Consider the following 21,011-nt stretch of genomic DNA (forward strand, 5'->3'; position numbering starts at 1 on the left):
TGAAAGTCAGCCCCATGGGAGCCTTCTCTTTATTCCGTGGTCAACAGTGATTTCCTTTAAACTCAGACATCTTACATATGTATGCTCTTAGACCTAAAAGGATGACAGTATGAATGTTTCAGTACAAACCATCTTCTCTCCTGGAGACTATTGTAGCCTCTTGGTATCTACCCTACTGATGATAGGCCAAGTTTTTTACTGTCAGATTACTTGGTAATTATCTTCATTACCGAGTATCAGGACCATCTCCTTTTTCTTTTCTGATCTATGTCTTTCTGGTGTGTTTATATGTTTGTTGGTATATCTGCCTAAAGAAGGTATGATTGAAGATCATCCCAAGAGAGAATGCTTGCTTTGCTTTCTATTATTTGCTTTCCTCGAATGGAGAAGGAAGCTGGTAAAATGGAAATAGCGCTGGCATTGGAAGCAGAAGATGTGGGGTCAAGCCTCGCTTTTGATGCTTTCTATTTGTGTGACTTTGTGCAACTCATTTAAGTTCCATAGTCCTATGATCCTTGGGTATATTTTTGTAGGTTCAAAAGGGCAGACCTTTAGAACACAACCTACCAATTTAAAATTTGATATCAGGACAAACTTCCTGGACATCACCCACTTTAATCATAATAGGTGACTGAGATCCTACACTGGGCAGTGCGCTCTTGGACAGACTTGGAGAACAACATTGTCTCTGTGGAGAGGATGAGAGATTATACTATGTCCTCCAAGGAGGTAACTTCTATTTTCTCTGTTTTGAAACAAACCATCATGATCTTTATTAATCAGACTGTGACAACAGATTTGTGCCTGTTTCTATTTGGTCACATCATGATGCTCTGGCTTTTTAAAAATCAGAAATCCATGCCATCATCTCATCTACCATTTTTGGGTGGGGAAAGAATTGGAGATTAAGATCAACAAATTAAAGGGGAATTGAGTGTTAGTAGATTCCTCATCAATGAAGTATGGGAGCATGTTTTCTAAGAAGAGCTGGATGACTGTTTATGGAAGAATGCTGCACACAGAATTTTTGTCCCAGGGTAGTTAATTAGTTGGCTTGAATTGGATTATTTAAGAGAGTCAGTTAATTAATTAGTATGACAAGATCCTTTTCAAGGATCTTTTCTAGGATCCTTTGTGTAGAAGCCTCCCCGCCCCCCACATGTACCTAAGTATCTATCATGCCTTCTGATTTCAGTATATTATCTTCAATCATAGCATGCTTCAGAGAAAGGCATTTTTCTTTTCTCCTGGCAAACATGCCCGGATCCCAGGTTTAAATTCTTCTAAATGACTTTCTCTTACTATTTCTTTTCGGCATTTTCTGCTTTTGTCTAGGCCCCTTGGATCCTGCCCCATAATAGGGTCTGTCACACCTGGCCTGCTAGGGGGCAGATTGAATTTCGAGGTTACAGCCTAAGGTACAGGCCAGAGTTAGCACTGGCCTTACGGAATCTGACTCTGAAAATTTACCCACAGGAAAAGGTGAGCAAGGCTTCCTATGGGTCATTCATCCATTGTAACTACTACAATTCAGTCAATTCCAACTCTGAAAAGCTTAAGTTTTCTTTGAGTTTCTTAGAGGCTAGTCCTAATAACAGAAGATGCCACCCTCCCGGGTCTTCAATTTAGGTTGGCATTGTTGGCCGAACAGGGGCAGGGAAATCATCCCTCACCATTAGCCTCTTGAGGCTCATTGAAGCTGCAGAAGGAGGGATCTGGATTGATGGGATCAATATCAGTCAAGTGGGACTCCATACCCTGAGGTCCAAAATAACCATCATCCCTCAGGTATGTGGTTGGTTATTGGAGAAAACCATTAATAATCATTCCTAAGAATTTGGACTTTATACATCAAATGTAGGTTGAGGGAGAATAATCTGGGTGTCTAAAAGGGAAGGTGCCCTGTTCTTTGATTTGTTAGGATATTACTAGTGGATTTTTCTTTTCCCCTTCTGTCCCAAGGACCCAATTTTGCTTCCTGGCTCCGTGAGAATGAACCTTGATCTCTTCGATGAATATTCTGATGATGAGATTTGGGGGGCACTAGAAATGGTTCAGCTTAAGACCTTTATTTTAGGTCTCCCTGGCCAGCTACAATATGAATGCTTAGACCAAGGAGATAACCTGAGGTAAGGACAGTATGGAAAAAGGGGGAAAACAATTACATTACCTAGAGCTAGGAAGTGGGGATGACAAAAATGGTTTGGCTCTGGTCTTAATGGTAGTAGCATAAAACAGATCTGAAAGGAACTTCAAGAAATCATCCATCTCAAGGAGTTCTTATACCTTTTTTTGTAACATGGACCCTTTGTGATAGCCTTGATCTTCTTAAGATGTACTACATCTTTAAATGCATAACATAAAAACATAGGATTGCACAGGAAAGTAAGTTAGTGAACAAATAAATAGATGTGATCTTTTTTCCCATTCAAATTCAACAGACCCCTTAAATCTATCCACTGGGGATCTTTGTGGAGTGAAGAATTCCTAACTTATTTAGTTTAGCTCTTTTACTTCTGGCTATCATGGTATTTTTCCTCATTTGATAGATAAAACAGTTAAGGCCCAATGAGAATGTGATTTGGTTAAAGGTCACATAGTAAGTAGAAAAACCAAAGCAAAGATCAAAGTTTTCCACATCGCAGAATCACAGATTTAGAGTTAGTTAGATTAAAATTAACTTTGGAGTTCACTCACTACAATTCCTTCAATTTTTATAGATAAGCAAACTGACTCTCCAAAGTAGAGTAACTTGCTCAAAGTCCCACAGGTAACAAGTGTCAGAACTGGAATTAGAAATATCCATTCCTTTCTAACTGTACAACAGATAGCAGTGGATAGACAGAAGTTCAGAAAAAAATGGCCACCATGTTGGCCTTTGCCTTGACTTACAAGCTATCTGAAAAACACACACACAGAGACATACACACACACAGAATGAGAGCGGGGCAGGTAAGAGGAGGAGGAGGAAAAAGAGAGAGAGAATATGAATGAAAATATATGTATGTGTATGTAGGATGGACAAGGAAGAAAAGGAAATAGAAGATTTAGTGACCCCTTGGTCACCATGTGGGTCACTTTTTTCTGTTTGCTCAAACAGTGTAGGCCAGAAGCAGCTCTTATGTCTGGCCAGAGCCCTGCTCCGGAAAACCAAAATCCTTTTCCTAGATGAAGCTACAGCTGCTGTGGATCCTCAAAATGATCTCCAGATTCAGGCTATCCTCAGAAATCAGTTTGCAGATTGCACAATATTGACCATTGCTCATCGTCTGCACACAGTGATGGATTGCAACAGGTAACCCCTGCAATAGAGTCTCTTGTCTTTTCCTCCAATATCTTCCCAGAAAGATGCCTAGAGTGAGTCCTGCTTGTAGTTCAGCAATCTAGGGATTGGGTTAGGACCCACTCCTCAACTGAGAACTCAGGCTGCTACTAAATTCTTCATAATTCTTCCCCTGACATCCATAATCTAAGTATACAGAAGGTAGTGAGGATTCAGCTCTGTACAGATTTTTGAAGTGAGTTCTATATGAATGGTAGAAGGTAGAAGACATTCAATCCTTGCTGTAGTCTAGTTTCAATTCAGAATCATGGCAGGGCAATCTAGGGAATACACCAGGCCTCTAGGAAAAAGTTAATTTTCCTGGTCTGTTGGAATCCTTACAAAGTGTTAAGTCATTAGAGTTGATAGAGACAATAATTATCTAATTTGAAATGGTTCAGTATGATTGATCTGATCTTACAAGGAGATGTTAGGGGCCAGAAGAAACAAGGTACTAAGTGAAACTGATAGAAACAATGCTTGTATTCACACCTTTAGAGAGCTCATATAAGCAAGAAGCTCTTAGGGTCAGAGAGCACTCTGGGACAAGCACAGGAGGACTCCGGGAACCATAAGTCCTCTCTCGGAGGTGGAGTCAGATTCATTCACTTCATTTGACACCACTGTGGTGACTGGGCTCCTGCACTTCTCCCACTGAGACCAAGGCTGGTCTGAAAGGCTCTCCAGAAAGCTGCCCAGCCCCAGGCAAGGAGACAAGAGATTCATTCCAACTTTCATTTTGGTGCTGGCTGGAGATATTTGGAAGAAGAGAAGCCAAAGCTGGCAGAGGCAAAAGATTAGCGGCAAGAGCTCTTGGAACCAAGCAGAGAGCTAGGCCTCTAAGAAAGCTACCCAGGCCCAAGGAAGGAGAAAATAAATATTTGCATTTTATCAGCTGGCTGCGTTTGGAATGATTATTACTTTTAACTGAAACTAAGGCTGCCTCCAAAAAACCTCCCCAAGAAACCTGCTCCTAGAGAGAACCATTATATTTTAAAGAAGAAAAACACCGCACTGTCTGGAACACATCCTACCTTGCATAATCACTGGCATCTACATAATACTCTCAAGTTTGTGAGGCACTTTATATTCCAACAACCTAGAGAAGAAAGTGCCAATAGGAGACTGATATGCCCTTGATTGTATCATAAACATTTACAACCCGGAAGGTAATATTTTCATGTTGAGAGAAGGAAATAGGCTCCAAAAAGTTAAGTAATGACCTTAGTTAATGTAAAATGTGAGCTTTGATCTTTTGTCTTTTTGACTTAAAGCAAATATAGTCCCTGAAGTTTAATTAGCTTCTTCCTTACCTACCACAATGAGTTAAAAATCATGCAGTTCTTGTGGAAAAGGAGAGAAGTAGGTTTGATGACAGTATAAGTATTAAATAATTTGAAATTGATTGATGATCTAAACCCAAGAATAGGCAATGTTAGAAGGAAGTCTGCAGTGATATACTCCATGGACCTGTGTAATGCCTATATGCTATTTAACATTTTTATAAATTATTTGGAAAAAGCATAGATGGCATTCATAGCAAATTTATAGGCAATATGATGCTGGGAGGGGTAGCTAATGCATTGTTAGTCAGTTGAGATCCAAAGTCTTGATAGGCTAGAAAATCTGGCTGAATCTAAAAATAAAATTTAATGAATATAAATGTAAAATCTTATGCTGGATCAAAGAAACCAACTTCATGAGTACAAAAAAAATGAGAAGGGAGGGGCAGAAACAACTCAGTCTAGAAAAAGATCAGAGGGTTTTAGGTACTGACAATTCAATTCAGGCAACAGTATAAAGAGTGATCTCTTTAACAGAGGCATAGCTTCCAGGAATACAGAGGTGATAGTCACATAATATTCTGTCCTGGTCTGACCACAAATGGAATTGTGTTCATTTCTGAATGCTATATTTTTGAAAGAATGCTAATAAGCAGAGAGCATCCAGAAAAAAGTGATTAGAGTGGTAAAAGGCCACAAATCCTTGATATTATAAGACCTGACTGAAGGAACTGGGGAAAAAAAACAAATTGGGGGATGGGGAGATATGATGGCTATCATCTTCAAATACATGAAAAGTTGGCATGTAGAAAAGGATTTAGATTTGTTCCATTTGGCTTCAAGGAGGCAGCTTGGGTATTATAGTAGATAGAATCCTAGGCCTGGAGTCAGGAAAACCTGAATTCAAATCCAGCTTCAGAAGCCTATTAGCTTTGTGACCCTAAGCAAGTCACTTAATTTGTCTGTTTGCCTTAATCCACTGGAATAAGAAATGGAAGCCACTCTAGTATCTTTGCCAAGAAAATCCCATGGACAGTATGATCTACAGAGTCATACAAGAACCAGAAGCCACTGAACTATAGTAACAAGCAGAATCAGGAACTATAGGCAGAGATGGAAAAAGGCAAATATAAGTTTATTTTTAGAAAAACTTCCTAACAGCTATCTAAATATGGAATGGCTGCTGGTAGAGGTAGTATTTATTATAGGACTCCATACAGTTTGAATGACCTTTTTGCTGGGAGTGTTATGGTAGGAATTCTTTTCTGGAAAGAATTGGGCTAAGTGGTCATTAAGAAACCTTTAAACTCATAAATTTGAGTATTCTAGGCACTCAATAAATGTCTGGCGAATTGAATTTGGCAATTTTAAGCTAGAAAAGGGAAAAAAATACTGGCTCTCAATATGATCTACTACATTTAGGTTGTGAATCTTACAGCAATTTAGCTTCATAGTAACAGTGTTTATTTTTCTTCCTTTGCTAGGATTCTAGTCATGGACAATGGAGCAGTGGCAGAATTTGATACCCCAGCCCAATTGCTGGCTCAAAGAGGGCTATTCTACAAATTGGCAGAAGAGTCAGGCCTCATCTGATTAAGTTCTGGAGAACCAGCTATTAATGTCTTCATAAAAAGAACATCCACCCATAATCCAGAATAGACTCACACTTGGTCTAAATTTGAATGCCTCCATAAAGTGGGATCAGATGCCTAAGACAAGATCTACTATAAGTAGGACAGGAAAGAGCTCAGTCTTGGTGGATCTTAGGCCACATCAGTGACAGTGATTTTTGTGTCCCAGAGATTCACAGATGGCTCTGGGGTTATTACTTCATTTCACTATACTATTCATTCTTAACACACAACTGTAGTATCAAGGAACAATTCAATAGGAAAAAGGGCATGAGTGGGACCCAAAGAATCATCAGCCCCTGCTTTCCACAGAGTCAATATCAGCCCCCTGTTAACCCTTCCCGGCTTTATTTCTGCAATCCACTGCCATCCCATATAGGTGCTGGAATAAAGTGCCTGATGATACTACCTTATGCTTGTTCTTTAGCTAACTGAAGCCCAGGATGAGAATTTCCTCTCAGAAGTTACCACCTCAGAAACTTAAAGCAACTCAATCCCAGAGAGCATGGCATAGATAGGAGGATGTCAGGAACAAACAGGTTCAAGTTCTATTTTTGACACTTATTATTCAAATGAACATTGATAAAGTCATTTATTCTCTTAGTGACCTAAGTTATTTATCTGCATTGGGATAATATACACATGCGTCCCACTTTTATTTAGATACATATATTTTTATCTACATGAGGAACTCTGTGTCCTCCAATGCTCTCTGGTAACTCATGTAACTTAACTGCCCTAATGCATTATTGGGGGGCACCAGAATCACACTGTCAGTATGTCAGAAGCAGGACTTAGACACGGTTTCCTGAATTCAAGGTTTTCTACCTACTGCACCATGTTCTCTCTGCCCATTTTTCTTTTACTGAAATGCCAAGCCATTAATAATTTTGGCAGTTGTCCCATCCTCAATATGAAGAAGTCAAAGTGCTCTTCCTATGGTTCATTATCAAGACTGTGGCCTTACTCAGACTTAGATCAAAGTTGGGAACTTTCTCATGCCAACTTTTATTGTTCATAATCCACACAGGGTTTGGGGAACTTGGATTTGGAAACAGATACTATTTCCACGCAAGCACTCAGGATAAAATCTACCATATCTAACATTTAATATCAATATGACCAGGGGTAATATCACAGGGTTTCATTTTCCTTATCTACAAAATGAAGTTGGACTAGATTTTCTCTGAGGTCCCTTCTAGATTTTCTATAGTTAAAGGAAACACTTCATCAGACTTTTGTGTAAGTGGGACCATTACTCTAGAAGGGGAAATGTTAAAGGATTTGGTGCTTCAAATGTAGCTAACCTTAAACTTGAATGACAAACTCTGTTAACATGTCTTTACCTGATGTCAGCAGTAACTTATACATAATTTTTACCTCGACAATATCTCCTGCATCCCCTATCTCTCTACTTATATGATCATCACCCTAATTTATGCCTTCATTAGTTTTCACCCAGATTATTGCAATAACTTCCTAATTTTGTTTCCTTGCTCCTAAATTCTCCCCATTCCAACATAACATCTACTTTAGTGGCACCAAACTCTAGTGGAAATACAGGCCACTAAACCATACTAAGTATCCTGGCTGACAATATACTAATGTAGAAAACCAATTGACATTACCTCTGCTTTACTGTAAAGTAGCTAGCACAGTAGACAGAATGCCATGGAGTTATGAATTCATCTTTCTGAGTTCAAATCTCATCTCAGACACTTCTTGTATGGTGCTGGGCAAGTCACTTAACCCTGTTTGCCTCAGTTTCCTCCTCTGTTAAATGAGCTAGAGAAGGAAATGGTAAACCACTCTAAGTATCTTTGCCAAGCAAAGCCCAAATGGAGTCACAAAGAGAGTGAAAAACAAACTATTATATTTTACTATATTCTCACAAAAATTTGTAATTGCATTTTAATTGAGTCTCTACTGTATTAGAGAATGTTTGGTACCTCTGCTCTATATAACTACCAAAGTGGTTTTCTATTTTCAGGTTTGATTGTATCATTTACCCTCCCTACTCAAAAAACTGTGCCTCATTTCCTCTGTGTTCAAACAGAAATTCCTCTGGCTTTTAAAGTCCAGCACAATCTATCCCCAAACCACCTTTCTAGCCTTATTATACATCATTCAATTTTCTTTTCCCCCTATGGACAAGCCAAACTGTCTTTTTTGCTATTTCTTATACCTCCTTTTTTTAAAAAAAATCTCCAGGCCTTTGCACTAGTTGATTCCTATGCCTGAAACACATCCCTTCTCCCCTTTACCTCTTAAAATCAATTATTTCCTTCAAAACCCAAGGACTACCTTTTCTAGGAGGCCCTTCCTGATCTAATTGCTGTGTCCTTCCTCCAAGGTAAATAAATACCTTGTATTTTATTTTGCATGTTTGTGCATTATTAGCCTCAAAAGCCCTTCTTGCAGATTCTAGGTGTTTTATTGCACATTTAGTAGAAATCAAAAATTGGCTACAGTTTGTCACCTAAAGCTTATATCATACATTAGATTATGTGAGGCATAGAGGAAATGTCAAGCTGCCAAGTCAACAAGCATTTATTTAGTGCCTATATGCTAGGCACTATGATAAGCAGCAAGAATAAATGAACTAAAGAATTGAAAAGTATTTATTAGCACTTACTATGTTCCAAGTAGTGTATTGAGTGCTGGTGATAACTGGCCATTAAGGAATTTATAATCTAGTATGAGAAAACAGTATTAAAATAGGCATGGGTGGCCAGGGATAGGAATTATGGTCAAGCATATCAGTGGAGTCACAAAGCAATTATTTAAAATGTTCTTCCCAAGGTGGTAGTATAGATTGGATTACTGGTCCCAGAGCTAAATGTGGGAAATGGGTAGTGGGAAAGGAATAGGTACATAATTCTCATTGGCTGGGCCATGATCATCAATCAGTCAGAAGTTGTAGGCCCAGAGTGAAAGTGTCAGTTCAGAAAGTAGAGGCTAGTATGAGAGAGACTGAGTTAATTATCTATCACCTTTGATAATGAAGAAATTCATCCTGTGGAAAAGATATCTTGAAAAGAATTGCTGAGAGACTTTGCCATCATGAAAACTGAATGGTAAGATTATGGTGTCAGTGTTTGTGAGAAGTTAGCAGTAGTACTTGGTTAGAAGTGACAGACCACATGTGATCTCACAGTTTACACATTTTTGAGATTTACACTGTTAATAGGTTATATAGCCAATAAAACTGATGTTTATCTAAACATTTGGTTAGAGATTTGATACTGAGAGAACAAAATCTTATGGAGAAAAACCAGGGCTCCCCAGTTTATTTATAAATTGATAGATGGCTCAGTTAATTCATTGAAAAGTTATGCATTTCTATCAACTTATAAGAAATATACTCTATATTTATCTTGTAATCTGGGAATGAGTTGGTGGTAGTTAGAGAGGAGTGAAGGTATTAATTTGAACAGCTAGAAGAAATTATGTGGAGAAGACAAGGCTTGTGTGGGGCCATGATGCTCTCCCTAAAAAGAGGATTCAAGTAGAGGTTAACCTATCATTTATAGGTGACATTGTTTAAGTAATCCTTGTAGAAACTCAAGATAGCCTTAGGTCTCTTTCCACTCTGACCATGACCACTAAAAGAAAGCTTAGCATGTGGAGTAAACATTATCCATCCCTCTTAAAAAAGGGAATGTTTGCCTTGCCTATTCCAGCACAGAACACAGGCAAAGCTCCCTGAATTTTGGAGTTAGGAGGAAATTAATTAGTTAGCAAGACAGTAAAGCTTCAAGCAGCTAAACCCATGGGTTGTTATGTTTTAAAAAACAATTTTAACATAGGAAGTTATGTAGTTTTCCTTCAAATTAAGTTTTCCTTCAAGGACAATAAGAAAAGCTGAAATTAGATTAAGTAGTGAAATTTAGTGAGCAAACAGTTGTGGTCTTGTCAGCTATATCTTAAATGAGAATTTCTGTAAATACTGCTTACTTTTTAACTATAGTTGGGGAAAGCTTGGTTTGGCTTAGTATGTCACCATTCATTCAATGGCACTTATAATGTCCAAAAATTTGTTTTCTAGACCCACAAATTACAGTAAAAGTAACAAGACCACAATACTTTTTCCAGGATTCAGGATCCCAAATTTAAAGAATCACATATTTAAAGCTAGAAAAATACTTAGAGGCCATCTAATCCAACTCCTATCATTTTACAGATAAGAAAACTGAGGCCCTGAAAATTAAAGTAAGTTGCCCATGGTCACACAGATGGTGTCAGAAGTAGGATTTAAACCTAGGTCCTCTCCTATCAAATTCATTGCTTATAACTATACCATGCTATCTTTTCATGAATAGTGGGAATAATGAATTTTTTACGTGGTATCCTTTGCAAAGTGTTCATAAACTGCCCATCATCCTAGTACAAAGAATAAAACTAAGGTTAAAGATGAAACAAAGGAATATGATGTGGTTAAATGCACAATGGAAATGATTTTTGGATTGTGCACAATGCTGCTTCTTTTGCACTGTGTAAATAATGGCGAATAAGATAAACTATTCTTATCCACAGAATTTCTGTATTTTTTTTGGTTTAATCTTATATTATCTCTGTAAGCCTATTTTATTACTGAGTTAGAAAGTGCAGAAATAACTATGCCCTAATATTTAAAAAGCAAAATGAGCACACTGTTTTCTGACATCATAATGAATATTTTCCCTAGCTAAGCAATGTATATTGGGAAGACTACAGGTACTTAATTAAAAAATAAACCAGTCAAAGGTTGTTTTTTTTTTAAACTTAAGACAAATGAAAAGGCCATAAAATAGCTGCACTGAAAACAAGCATTTTTATCAATGATTTTCACTTGCTGACAAACTAATTTAAGTACCAATATTTGGCTTATTAGCTAATAAAACTTTTTTTTTCCTTACCTAGATTTATTTTGAGAAGATGCCTTCTTTCAATGGTTTTTAATTTAATTTTTATAGTCTAATATCATGTAGAGACTGATTTTATGAGACATGACAAATGGAAAAACTGAAAATTGTTTAACAAGTCACTTTTCATTGTAATATAGTATTGTGATTGTGTTGCAATAATTGTTATTATATCAAAATAATTATGCCAAATAGAAACTCTTGGGAAGGATTTCTGAAACTCCTTTGTGGAGCTTCTGCGAATATTCTCTAGGACTAGGTTCTAACCAGATCCTCAATTCACTCTTTTGGTTTTGAACTATAATCAAAGCAATTTCCATGATTCCTGAAAAGGGTGTGTCAATTTGCCTCACTATATATACTCCATTCACTATCCCTATGACTTTCCAAACTAAAATATAGCTCCCTGGCCACCACTCTCTTCAATGTGCTGCCCTCCCATTAGAATGTAATATGAGAAAGTCTTTGTTAAAAGGCAGGGACTGTCTCTGCTTTTGTACTTGGTCCCACACAATGCTTGGCACATAAGTGCTTAATATATTTTCCCCCATTCATTCATTCAAAATGAAAGCAGTGTGCAAAAAAGTGGCAGAAGATACTAGCAAAGTTGAAATGAATATTACCAAATCCATTTCCTTTTAACATGATGCTCCTTAATTGTGGTGTGATAAGTATTATGAAATCACTTACCTTGAAAATCATTCTTTGAATCCACAGAAGGATCTGGCAGCTTTAACTAAATTTATTTTGATAAATTTGTTAGCTTGTTGACATCTTTTTAGACAGAATGGACACAGCACCTATAAGGTGCTAAAACAGTTGAGCTAATTGAGAGAAAACAAGTGGCATAGGTAGAATAAGAAGGTCAATGAAGACAGAGCAAGTGTAGCATGTCCAGTGGAAGGAATATAAATCATATTGGGATCAACAATTTAAAAATTAACATTAGGTTGTAAAAAGCAGGAGGGAAAGAAGAGATGAACTGATCGGGCATGAAAATGCACATTTCAAAATAAAAACTTCAATTATAAAGAACCAAAACTGCTATCTAATTTGAATTTTCCTAAAAAACAGGAGAGCTCCCCCCGCCCTAAATCATATTTATCAATCTTGAAATATATGTATAGTTTTTTCCCTTTACAATTTCTCTCTCTCTCAAATCTCAATTACTCAAGATAACTTCTATTTGAAATTGTGGAATCCTTTATAATACCTGAATATCAGATTAAATCTCTCAAAATAGGACAGGTTATGAGTTTTGAAAGATGGTCAATTAAGTATTCTCCAACAGGGGAAAAAATTACCCATTACATCCAGAGGGATAGTTGGTCATGCAGCTTTATTTATCATTTTATACCTTCTTAGTATGGGATGGATTTCCTTTCAAATAAATTCATTACATGCTTAGATAGCTATATACAGATTGAAGTGAATTCTATGAAGACCTTGCATGTAGAAAACCCTTCTTACTATACACCAATTTAAGCAAAAGCTTGCACATGAATGAGTGCTGGTGTTAAAATCCCACCTTTCACTCCTCGTTCACAAGCAGCAGACACATTGCAGCAGTAGCACAAGGAAACCCACATAGGGCAAAGTACAGTGTTTACATAGTGCGACCACTTTTAGAGGAAAGACTCTAGCAAGGCCGCATTTTTTTAAAATCAAACTCACAAATTAAGATTGAAATAGGAGGGGGGAAGGGAAGTCAAAAGGGATTAAGTCAAAGTCTCAGTTTTGTTGTGCAGATAGACTTTGTATATATAGGCACACACACTAGGCTAAATAGAATAATTTAAAAGGCAGTTGGAAAATTTCATATTGCTCTTTATCATCAAAAAAAAAAAAAAAGAAAAAAAAAAGATTTGAACTGTTTCACAATCCCTGTTCCCACTTGTTCTAGACAGAGGCAAGGGTGCAGATCTTTTTTTTTTTTTTTCACATTTACAGAAATGATTCTTTAGTGCACTGTAATATTACAGTAAAAAGGAACTCTCTCTTAAAGACAATTTGATCAGATGTTGGCCGATCAGAACTATGGATTATTCCTAGGGAGGTGCCAACCAGTCCGTGCTATCTATCATGGATCATCTATTGCCATTTTTGTTCTCCTGGGTCAAAATTTCACAACAAAACCAACTTTTTTTCTTTAACATCGTTCCCTTAGATACAAATAGTCATATATACATACCTAACTACACATACACTCTGTCCACACATACACACACATAGAAGCTGAATGAAATGTTTTTCATCATTTCTGGGAGGCAAGACTTAGTGTTATGTTGTGCAAATGATTTGGCTACTACAGGAAATGAAGGCATTAGGTGTAAAAATTAGAAGTGTGCTCAGTCAGCCAAAATAAATGTAAACAAACAGCAGGCTTTCACTAAGCAATTCAAGTGTCTTAGCACCAGCTCTCAGCACCAAGGGAATTTCCCTATGTTAAATACTAAGTTTGTGATGAATAAACTTGGTGATGTTTATCCATCTAAAATGTGCAAAGAGACTCATGGTTTAGGCTTGAATACACTTGTTCTCTTAAGATTCTTTCAATTGGACCTAGCCTACATTCATTCCTCTCTTCCCTGAAAACAGCGTCCCAGCAACAATGCAAGCTAAAGAATGCTGAAAACACATGTAATGTAATGGAAAGAGGGCACTTGATATCATAGGATAGAGGAGTAAACACAGAGGTCCCTCAAAACAGTCTAAGTGAAGGTACAGCGTACCAAAAAACATTCGATGCTCACTGTCATGGAAGTAAGCCACAGATACAGATTAAACATGAAGAAAGCTAAGCATTTAAAGAAAAACAAAAGCTTTCATTTTAAAATTCAGAATTATGACATTGCTGAAAAAAGTTTGATTTCAGAATACACACTAAGCTATCACTTTCTGGTAAAAAGTATATACTTGATTTAGGTCTTCATTTTACAATTCCTTCCTTTTCAACTCAAAAACAAACTAAAGAGATGTCAATTAGTAAAAAATAGATTCTGGTATTCTGTCTACATGGAATATTAAAGACAATAAGAATAGGATTTCTGCCGAGATAGGGAGTTTTGCTGTAATATATTTTTTTTCTTTCTAAAATCTAGGAGCTAAGATTTGAATCTAAATTATTAACATTTTTTCCTAAAGAAGAACAAGGGTATGCAAGGCTCTGAATGTGGAAGTTTATCTTATTGTCATATAAAATTCAATCATAGTTTGAAAAATATTTATAGAAAAAGTTACTGTGATTTGTTTCATTAATGACGATAAGAAGAGAATGTGTTGCAGCCACTGAAATGCCATGGCCAAACTCTCCCAAGAAGGGTTGACACATAATAACAAAACATTTCACAACTGGTTAATTAAGTGCTATCCCTTCCCACCACTCATTATTGAATCAATTCACATGAATTCAATCTTCTAAAGGAGGAAATGGATGTTTTTACACTGTTGCTGAAATGTAAAGTCTATTAAGAAATCTCTCAAAGCAAGGCAGCTTGGTTATTTCACCAAATACCCTCAATTAGAATGTATAATGATATATCATTCAACCTCACACGCCTGAGAAAATGGTATGATAACCAGAGAACAATAGCATAGATAATGAAATCTCCCATGTAAATACAAGTCTTTAATAATGACTCAAAATGTAAAGCCGCCAAAAATTTTCTCCCCCCACAAACAACATACCACACAACCAGATTTCCCTCCCCACTTTCCAATGATGTGCAATATTCAAATGTTCTATGTCCAATAATTCTTTAACATTTAACAGTTCATTTTGCTGCATGAGAATTATAACTTTACAGCAAATCCACCTATATGCTTAACTGATTGGTTGGTTGGATGTTGTCCTTGTTCTTGAAGAGGACCAAAATGACATCACTATGTTAGAATCAAGTTACAGTGTGTTTGACTGTGGCTGATCAGACCAGTGCTTAATTAATCCTAAAAGGACTCTTTTTTCTTACCCTATACATTTTAGTCCATTTAAGTCCTTCAAACAGCATTTACTATAGATTTCTTCAACTACAAATATTCTTTTCAAATATGAGGTAACAATGACCACAGTCAGCCAAGTTGCTTAAACACCACAGTAAAATAAAGCTAATGGGGAACAGAATTTAAGGCATTTTTTTTTTTTTATTTCGGCCAAGGAATGATGCATGCTACAGATTAACCTTTACTTTCCCCACTTGGTTTTCTGAGAACACCGAATTTTTCTTCAATTTTTGTTTTACATGGCACTTGGTTATTGGAGGGAGGGAGAATTGCCTCCCTTCATTTACTCCAGATTTTCAAGCGTTTTCTTCAGTGATGATGCTTTCTCCTGCAGCTCAGGTCTGCTATCAGTCTCCATGGTAGTTAAAGACTCAATGAGCAGTGTTCTGCATTTAGGTGTCAAACTTTCCCACTGTTTAGACTCTACAAAACATTTGGAAGGGAAAAATGAAAAAAAATTAAAATCCAATTTATTAAAAAAAAAAAAAAGAATCAAAAATGTGGGGGGAAACCTGTGAGTTAAGAAAATACAACTCTCTGGCAAAAGCAACTAATTAAATGCCTTTGTATATACCAATGACCAAATTCTATCAACACAGAAACACAATGGAACAATCTGATGTACCATAAACCAATAAGGTGACTATTAGTCCTGTGAGTCACACTAAAGAATGCGAAGTACTTATTTTATATTTAATTTATACTTTAACATATTTAACATATATTGGTCATCCTGCCACCTAGGGGAGGGGGTGGGGGGAAGGAGGGGAAAAACTGGAACAAAAGGTTTGGCGATTGTCAATGCTGTAAGATTACCCATGCATATAATTTGTAAACAAAAAGCTATTAAAAAAAAAAAAGAAAGAAAGAAAAAAGAATGTGAAGTATTTAAGCCACAAAGTTTGAAAAGTTTAAGTGGAAAATATGAGGGCACAGTTCTATAATGTAAATGCAATTCTACTCTAAAAGCATGTATCATGAAAATTAACAGAATGCTACTTCCTATACATCCCCATACAAAATTATCCCATGAGCTATTTCAGAACTATGAACATTAAAGAATCGTGATAATTGAAATCAATATAAAAGGAATTCTTTCACCCTTTTTAAATGTAGGGGGAAAAATCAAATTTATATTCATATATAACACTAATAAGTTCTGCAAGTTAGGTTCAAATTGGGCAAGTTCTCCAGTAATAACAACTAAAATGTACATAATTAAAACAATTTTTATTAAAGCTTTTAAATTTTCAACAGACATGCATGGATAATTTTTCAACATTAATCCTTGCAAAATTTTGTGTTCCAATTTTTCTCTCCCTTCCCACCTCCTCCCTTAGATAGCAAGTAATCCAATATTAAGTTCTGTAAGAGTAAAATCAATGTCTTCTTTAAGTGTTTCTAAAAACAAACTGAGTAATATTTTAACCAAAAAAAAAAAAAAAAAAAAAAGAAGAAAAAGAAGAAAGAAAGAAAAAAACAAGCAAGAGATACCCAGGACTTAACTTAGAAAAGTTAAGATATTAAAGGGAATTGTTCCACTTCATAGATAACATGTGGGAAGGTGGGGGGGGGGGGGAGAGGGGGAAGAGAGAGAATGGACCTTGAATAAAGCTATTTTTTTATTACTACCAAAAGAAGTTATTTAGGGCATCTTCTGGGAGACTTTATAACACCAACTTCAATGGGCATTAAACAGATTAGTAAAGAACAAGCTTTACATCAGATTCATAGATTTATTTATATTTAATCTAACAATCTATTGCTCTGGTTAACTTAAACATTGAGTTATCTACTCTAAGTAGCTTTCATAGTCACCAGTGCTGCACATATGAAAATCAAGTTGTCATCTTGGAAGAGTAACTTCTGTAATTTTTAAATACTATCTTAAAGATAACAACAACAACAACAACAACAACAATAAAACCCTCCTCAAAAGAATTGTAACCATAGAAGTATAAAAGTTACATGGAAAAAATAACATGATAACCTACTAAAAATTAAAGTTAGAAATTGGTATTATACCAAGTCGGCTTACACAATGCAAATTACTATGGAAACTTGTGACTCACCTTCAAGTTTTTGAAGCAGCAATTCTAACACAGACAAAGCTTCTGTTCTTATAGATGTATAGCTTTTGTTTTCTAAAAAGAAAATAATATTTAAAATTATTTATCTTTTGCATTTACCCAACAGAATGCTTCTTCAAATATGAAGCAACGTAGTGAGCCTTTTTTGCAGCAAAATGAGTCAAATATTGCTTCATGTACTCCTACCAAAAGTATATGCATCACACAAATTCATATGTCTAAGTAAGGAAATACAAATGCTAACAAAAAATTCTACTATTTAGCTAATTTTAAGAAGACAGAAGTCCTACTAAGATAAAAAATTTAAAGACAGAAAAGGGCAATTCAAAGGTTTTCTCGGTCAACTCCTTTATTTTCTATATGAAAAACACTGTTAGAAGTTAAGTGATTTACTTATTTAAGAGAAACTAAATAGTGAATTAGGTGTTAAATTCATGTCCTCTGACCCAAATCTAATACTTTTATAAGTATGCTACAATATTCTTGCTTTTCATATTTATTTTCATTATATACCTATTAAAAACATTCCTAAAATACTCAGACTGTAACACTAGGCCAGTCAGAAGACTGGCCGCAAACATTAACTATGTGATTGATCCTGGCCAAGTCATGTCATTGTTTGCCTTAGTTTCCTCATCTGTAAAATAAGTTAGAGAAGGAAATGGCAAACCACTCTAGTATCTTTGTCAAGAAACCCCAAATAAGGTCACAAAGATCTGGATACACCGAAAAATGACTGAAAAATACTCTATCAGAGCAACTAGCATTAAGAATATAGACGTTTTGACCTATTAAGGAATACAGAGAAGTGAACTATGGAAAAATCTTAAAGAAGGAGCCACATTCCTTAACTCCCAGTCCTCTGTCCATAAAAGCAACCAAGACATGTTTTCCCTTACTTAGGCATGCTTCTCTTAACTACTGAAATGCCTCTCCTAAACTAAAACATAAAATTACCCTTTGGGGGGGACAATATTCCTATTTTTTCATGATTGTATCTCAGAATTATGGAATTTCAGAGTTTAAAGGAACCTTCAGTTAAATTACCCAATCTCTATAGAGGAATCTCCTCTACAATATCCTCATGTCCAGAGGTGATCTATTCTTTGAAGATTTACTGATGACAAATTAATTAAATGCCAAAGCTGACCATTTTATCTTTGTACAATTTTACAATTTTAATCTGTCCTAGGTCCTTTTCCTCTTTTGTCTCTACACATATTCTGGATGGTCACATGGATTCAATTATAGTCTCTATATGTATGAGTCTCAAATTTATGTGTCCAGGATTTATATTTGGGCAAGTCCCCTATTACTAAAAGCTTAGCAGACATCTCTATGTGGATGTCCCTTCCAAAATTCTATCCTTCCCATCTTCTCTTCCTATTAAGGTTACCACTACTCTTCTAGCAATCCTCTGATTTTCACTCTCATTCCTCCTTTTTCCCTCATCAGTTGACAAATCATTTTACATCTACCTCTTCCCTACTTTTTTCAACCATACCATATCACCTTTTCCCTCGATGAATGCAATCAATATCTTCTGAATCTGTATCCCTGCTTCGAGTCTCATCACCATCATCAACATTCCTAGCATTTATATGGTGCCTACTATGTGCCAGGCATTTTACTATGCAATTTACAAGAATTATCTCATTTAATCTCACAACAACTGGAATGCAGATGGTATTATCCCTATTTTTCACAGATGAAGAAAGAGGCAAAATGTGATTAAATGACTTAGCCAGGGTCACATAGGTAAGGTTTGAGACCAAATTTAAACTCTGGTAATCCTGAGTCTAGGCCTGCTGCTTTATGCACTGTACCACTTGGCTGCCTCTCTGCTCTCCAATCCATCCTCCACACACCTACTGAACTGATATTCCTACACCAAAGATATGAGATCACTCCTTTGTATTAGCAATCAATGGCTATTACATTTAAGGATAAAATGCAATTCTTCTGTTAGTCATTCAAAGCACTTCACAATCTAACTCCAGATTCATTTACCATTACCCTTCACAAATCTGACATTCCAGTCAAACTGGTCTATTTGCTGCTTTCTCACCTTTCATCTTCTTCCCCCCACTCCTCTCCCCATCATAAAACATTAGATGCCAGGCACTGTCACTTTAATGAGGATACAAAGAAACATAAAAGACAATCCTTGCTCCTTGGAAGTTACAACATACAAACAATTACATACAGTAAGAACAAGAACAATAATAATATGTAATTTTTATCATATTTTATCTTCTGCTTCTATGCTTTTATCCAAACTGTCTTCCGTTCCTCAAATGTTCAATCTCCTCACCAAGACCTGTTGGAATCCCTCAGCTCAGGTCAAGTACCACCTCCTACAAAAGAAGGTCTTTCCTAATCTTCTGTTAGCAATATATCCTCCTGCCCCGTCCTCCCTACTCATTTAAAATAAAAATTACTTTATTTATCTTTATTTACCTCTTGTTTTCTTCAGTGTTATGCATTCCCTGCAGCTTAACAGAGCAGATAGATATGCTTGGTGAATGCTTGAGAGATGCAGAATACTCTGGACAACCTGCCTCTATTAATGTGGCCTAAGATTATGTTAGTTTTGGGGGAGAGGATATGGGGCAAAGGATGTACACACTTTATCACATTACTAACTCACAGCCAACTTAATACACACAAATTATTGTCTAGCCATAGACATAGAAGCCATGCTTCACTCATCTTGGAGCTGGTTAAAAACAAACAAACAAACCAACAAATAGTAAATATTTGACACCTTACCTTCTATTAAATTTTACCTAGATTTCCATTTCCTTAGCTATAAAATGTGGGGATAGTGATGGTGAGAGGGTGTCAAGGATTAGGGAGAATGTGACTAAATGATCATAAAAGTTCCAAGCAGCTTTAAATCTTTTGATTTAGGTTTGTAAGCTAAAGGCATAAAATTCCCAGAATTTTTCTAGGAATTAAAATCTAATTCACTGGAATTTGAAGACTCAACTTTTTCTCCTTTTTTAATTATTCTATCTCCAGTCCTCAAGACACTTACATTCTAAAAAGATGTCTCAGTGACTGGCTACAAATCCAATTCGAGTCAGATAATTTTGGCTAGAACCTTTTCCTACCTAGATGTATCCTATAAAATTTTTAAATCTGGTTTGTCTTAAATTTGTTCAATTTAATCAAACTTTTGTTTTTATATCACTTTATTTCCAAATATATTTTTCCTCTCCCTTTATCTAGAGTTTTACCTAATTTAAAGAAATAATAGTAAAATACAGTTCAACAAAACTGGCCTAGATATCAACCAATCTGAGACAGCATATGCAATGTTTCATAGGGTTGTCTTCTTAATCTTAACTGACCTGGGGATGGAAGCAAGCTTACCTAAAGAGTGTGTGATTGATGAACATGTCTCAAGCAGTATTTCAGTCAAAGCCTCAGAATCTGCATGCTCCTTTTCTAAAAGCATTAACCTAAAGAATTAGAATAGAGATATTTTATTAAGCAATAGCAATCATTCCAATAGTCTTTTCAACTAAAATGAAATATCTACATCTATCACTTTTAAGTCATTTTAAACTGATATTATAACAAAAAGCCAGAACACTACATAATTATGCTAGAAGAAAAACAAGAAAATTTTGAAGTATAAAGTGAATTACCCCTGAAAATAGGCATTCATTGACCTCAAAACTCCCAACTGTACTTTCCATGTGCTGAGTTTCAATCGTTCACACATTAGTTTGCACAACTCCTGACGATAGCAACCTAAGAAAAAGTATAAATTG

At 36.0% G+C, this 21,011-nt stretch overlaps 2 protein-coding genes across 4 annotated transcripts in view; one reads left to right on the forward strand and one right to left on the reverse strand.

The window, feature by feature from the left end:
* The window catches only part of ABCC6 (ATP binding cassette subfamily C member 6), a 59,507-nt gene extending 52,863 nt beyond the window's left edge, over positions 1-6,644 (forward strand). Inside the window, exons 26-31 of the mRNA XM_051961163.1 lie at positions 628-729; positions 1,336-1,482; positions 1,630-1,788; positions 1,963-2,129; positions 3,101-3,295; positions 6,090-6,644. Of these exons, the coding sequence (XP_051817123.1) occupies positions 628-729; positions 1,336-1,482; positions 1,630-1,788; positions 1,963-2,129; positions 3,101-3,295; positions 6,090-6,198 (879 nt within the window). The 3' untranslated portion in view covers positions 6,199-6,644. The remainder of the gene's footprint in view (positions 1-627; positions 730-1,335; positions 1,483-1,629; positions 1,789-1,962; positions 2,130-3,100; positions 3,296-6,089) is intronic.
* An 8,616-nt stretch (positions 6,645-15,260) lies between these two features.
* The window catches only part of ECPAS (Ecm29 proteasome adaptor and scaffold), a 160,539-nt gene continuing 154,788 nt past the window's right edge, over positions 15,261-21,011 (reverse strand). For all 3 annotated transcript variants that reach the window (XM_051961107.1, XM_051961090.1, XM_051961097.1), the window contains exons 46-49: positions 20,886-20,991; positions 20,608-20,696; positions 17,212-17,283; positions 15,261-15,562 (exon numbers count right to left, since the gene is read on the reverse strand). In XM_051961107.1, coding sequence (XP_051817067.1) covers positions 15,423-15,562; positions 17,212-17,283; positions 20,608-20,696; positions 20,886-20,991 — 407 coding nt within the window. In that variant the 3' untranslated portion in view covers positions 15,261-15,422. The remainder of the gene's footprint in view (positions 15,563-17,211; positions 17,284-20,607; positions 20,697-20,885; positions 20,992-21,011) is intronic.

This window comes from Antechinus flavipes, chromosome 1, assembly GCF_016432865.1.
Source record: "Antechinus flavipes isolate AdamAnt ecotype Samford, QLD, Australia chromosome 1, AdamAnt_v2, whole genome shotgun sequence".
In the NCBI taxonomy this organism is placed as follows: Eukaryota; Metazoa; Chordata; class Mammalia; order Dasyuromorphia; family Dasyuridae; genus Antechinus; species Antechinus flavipes.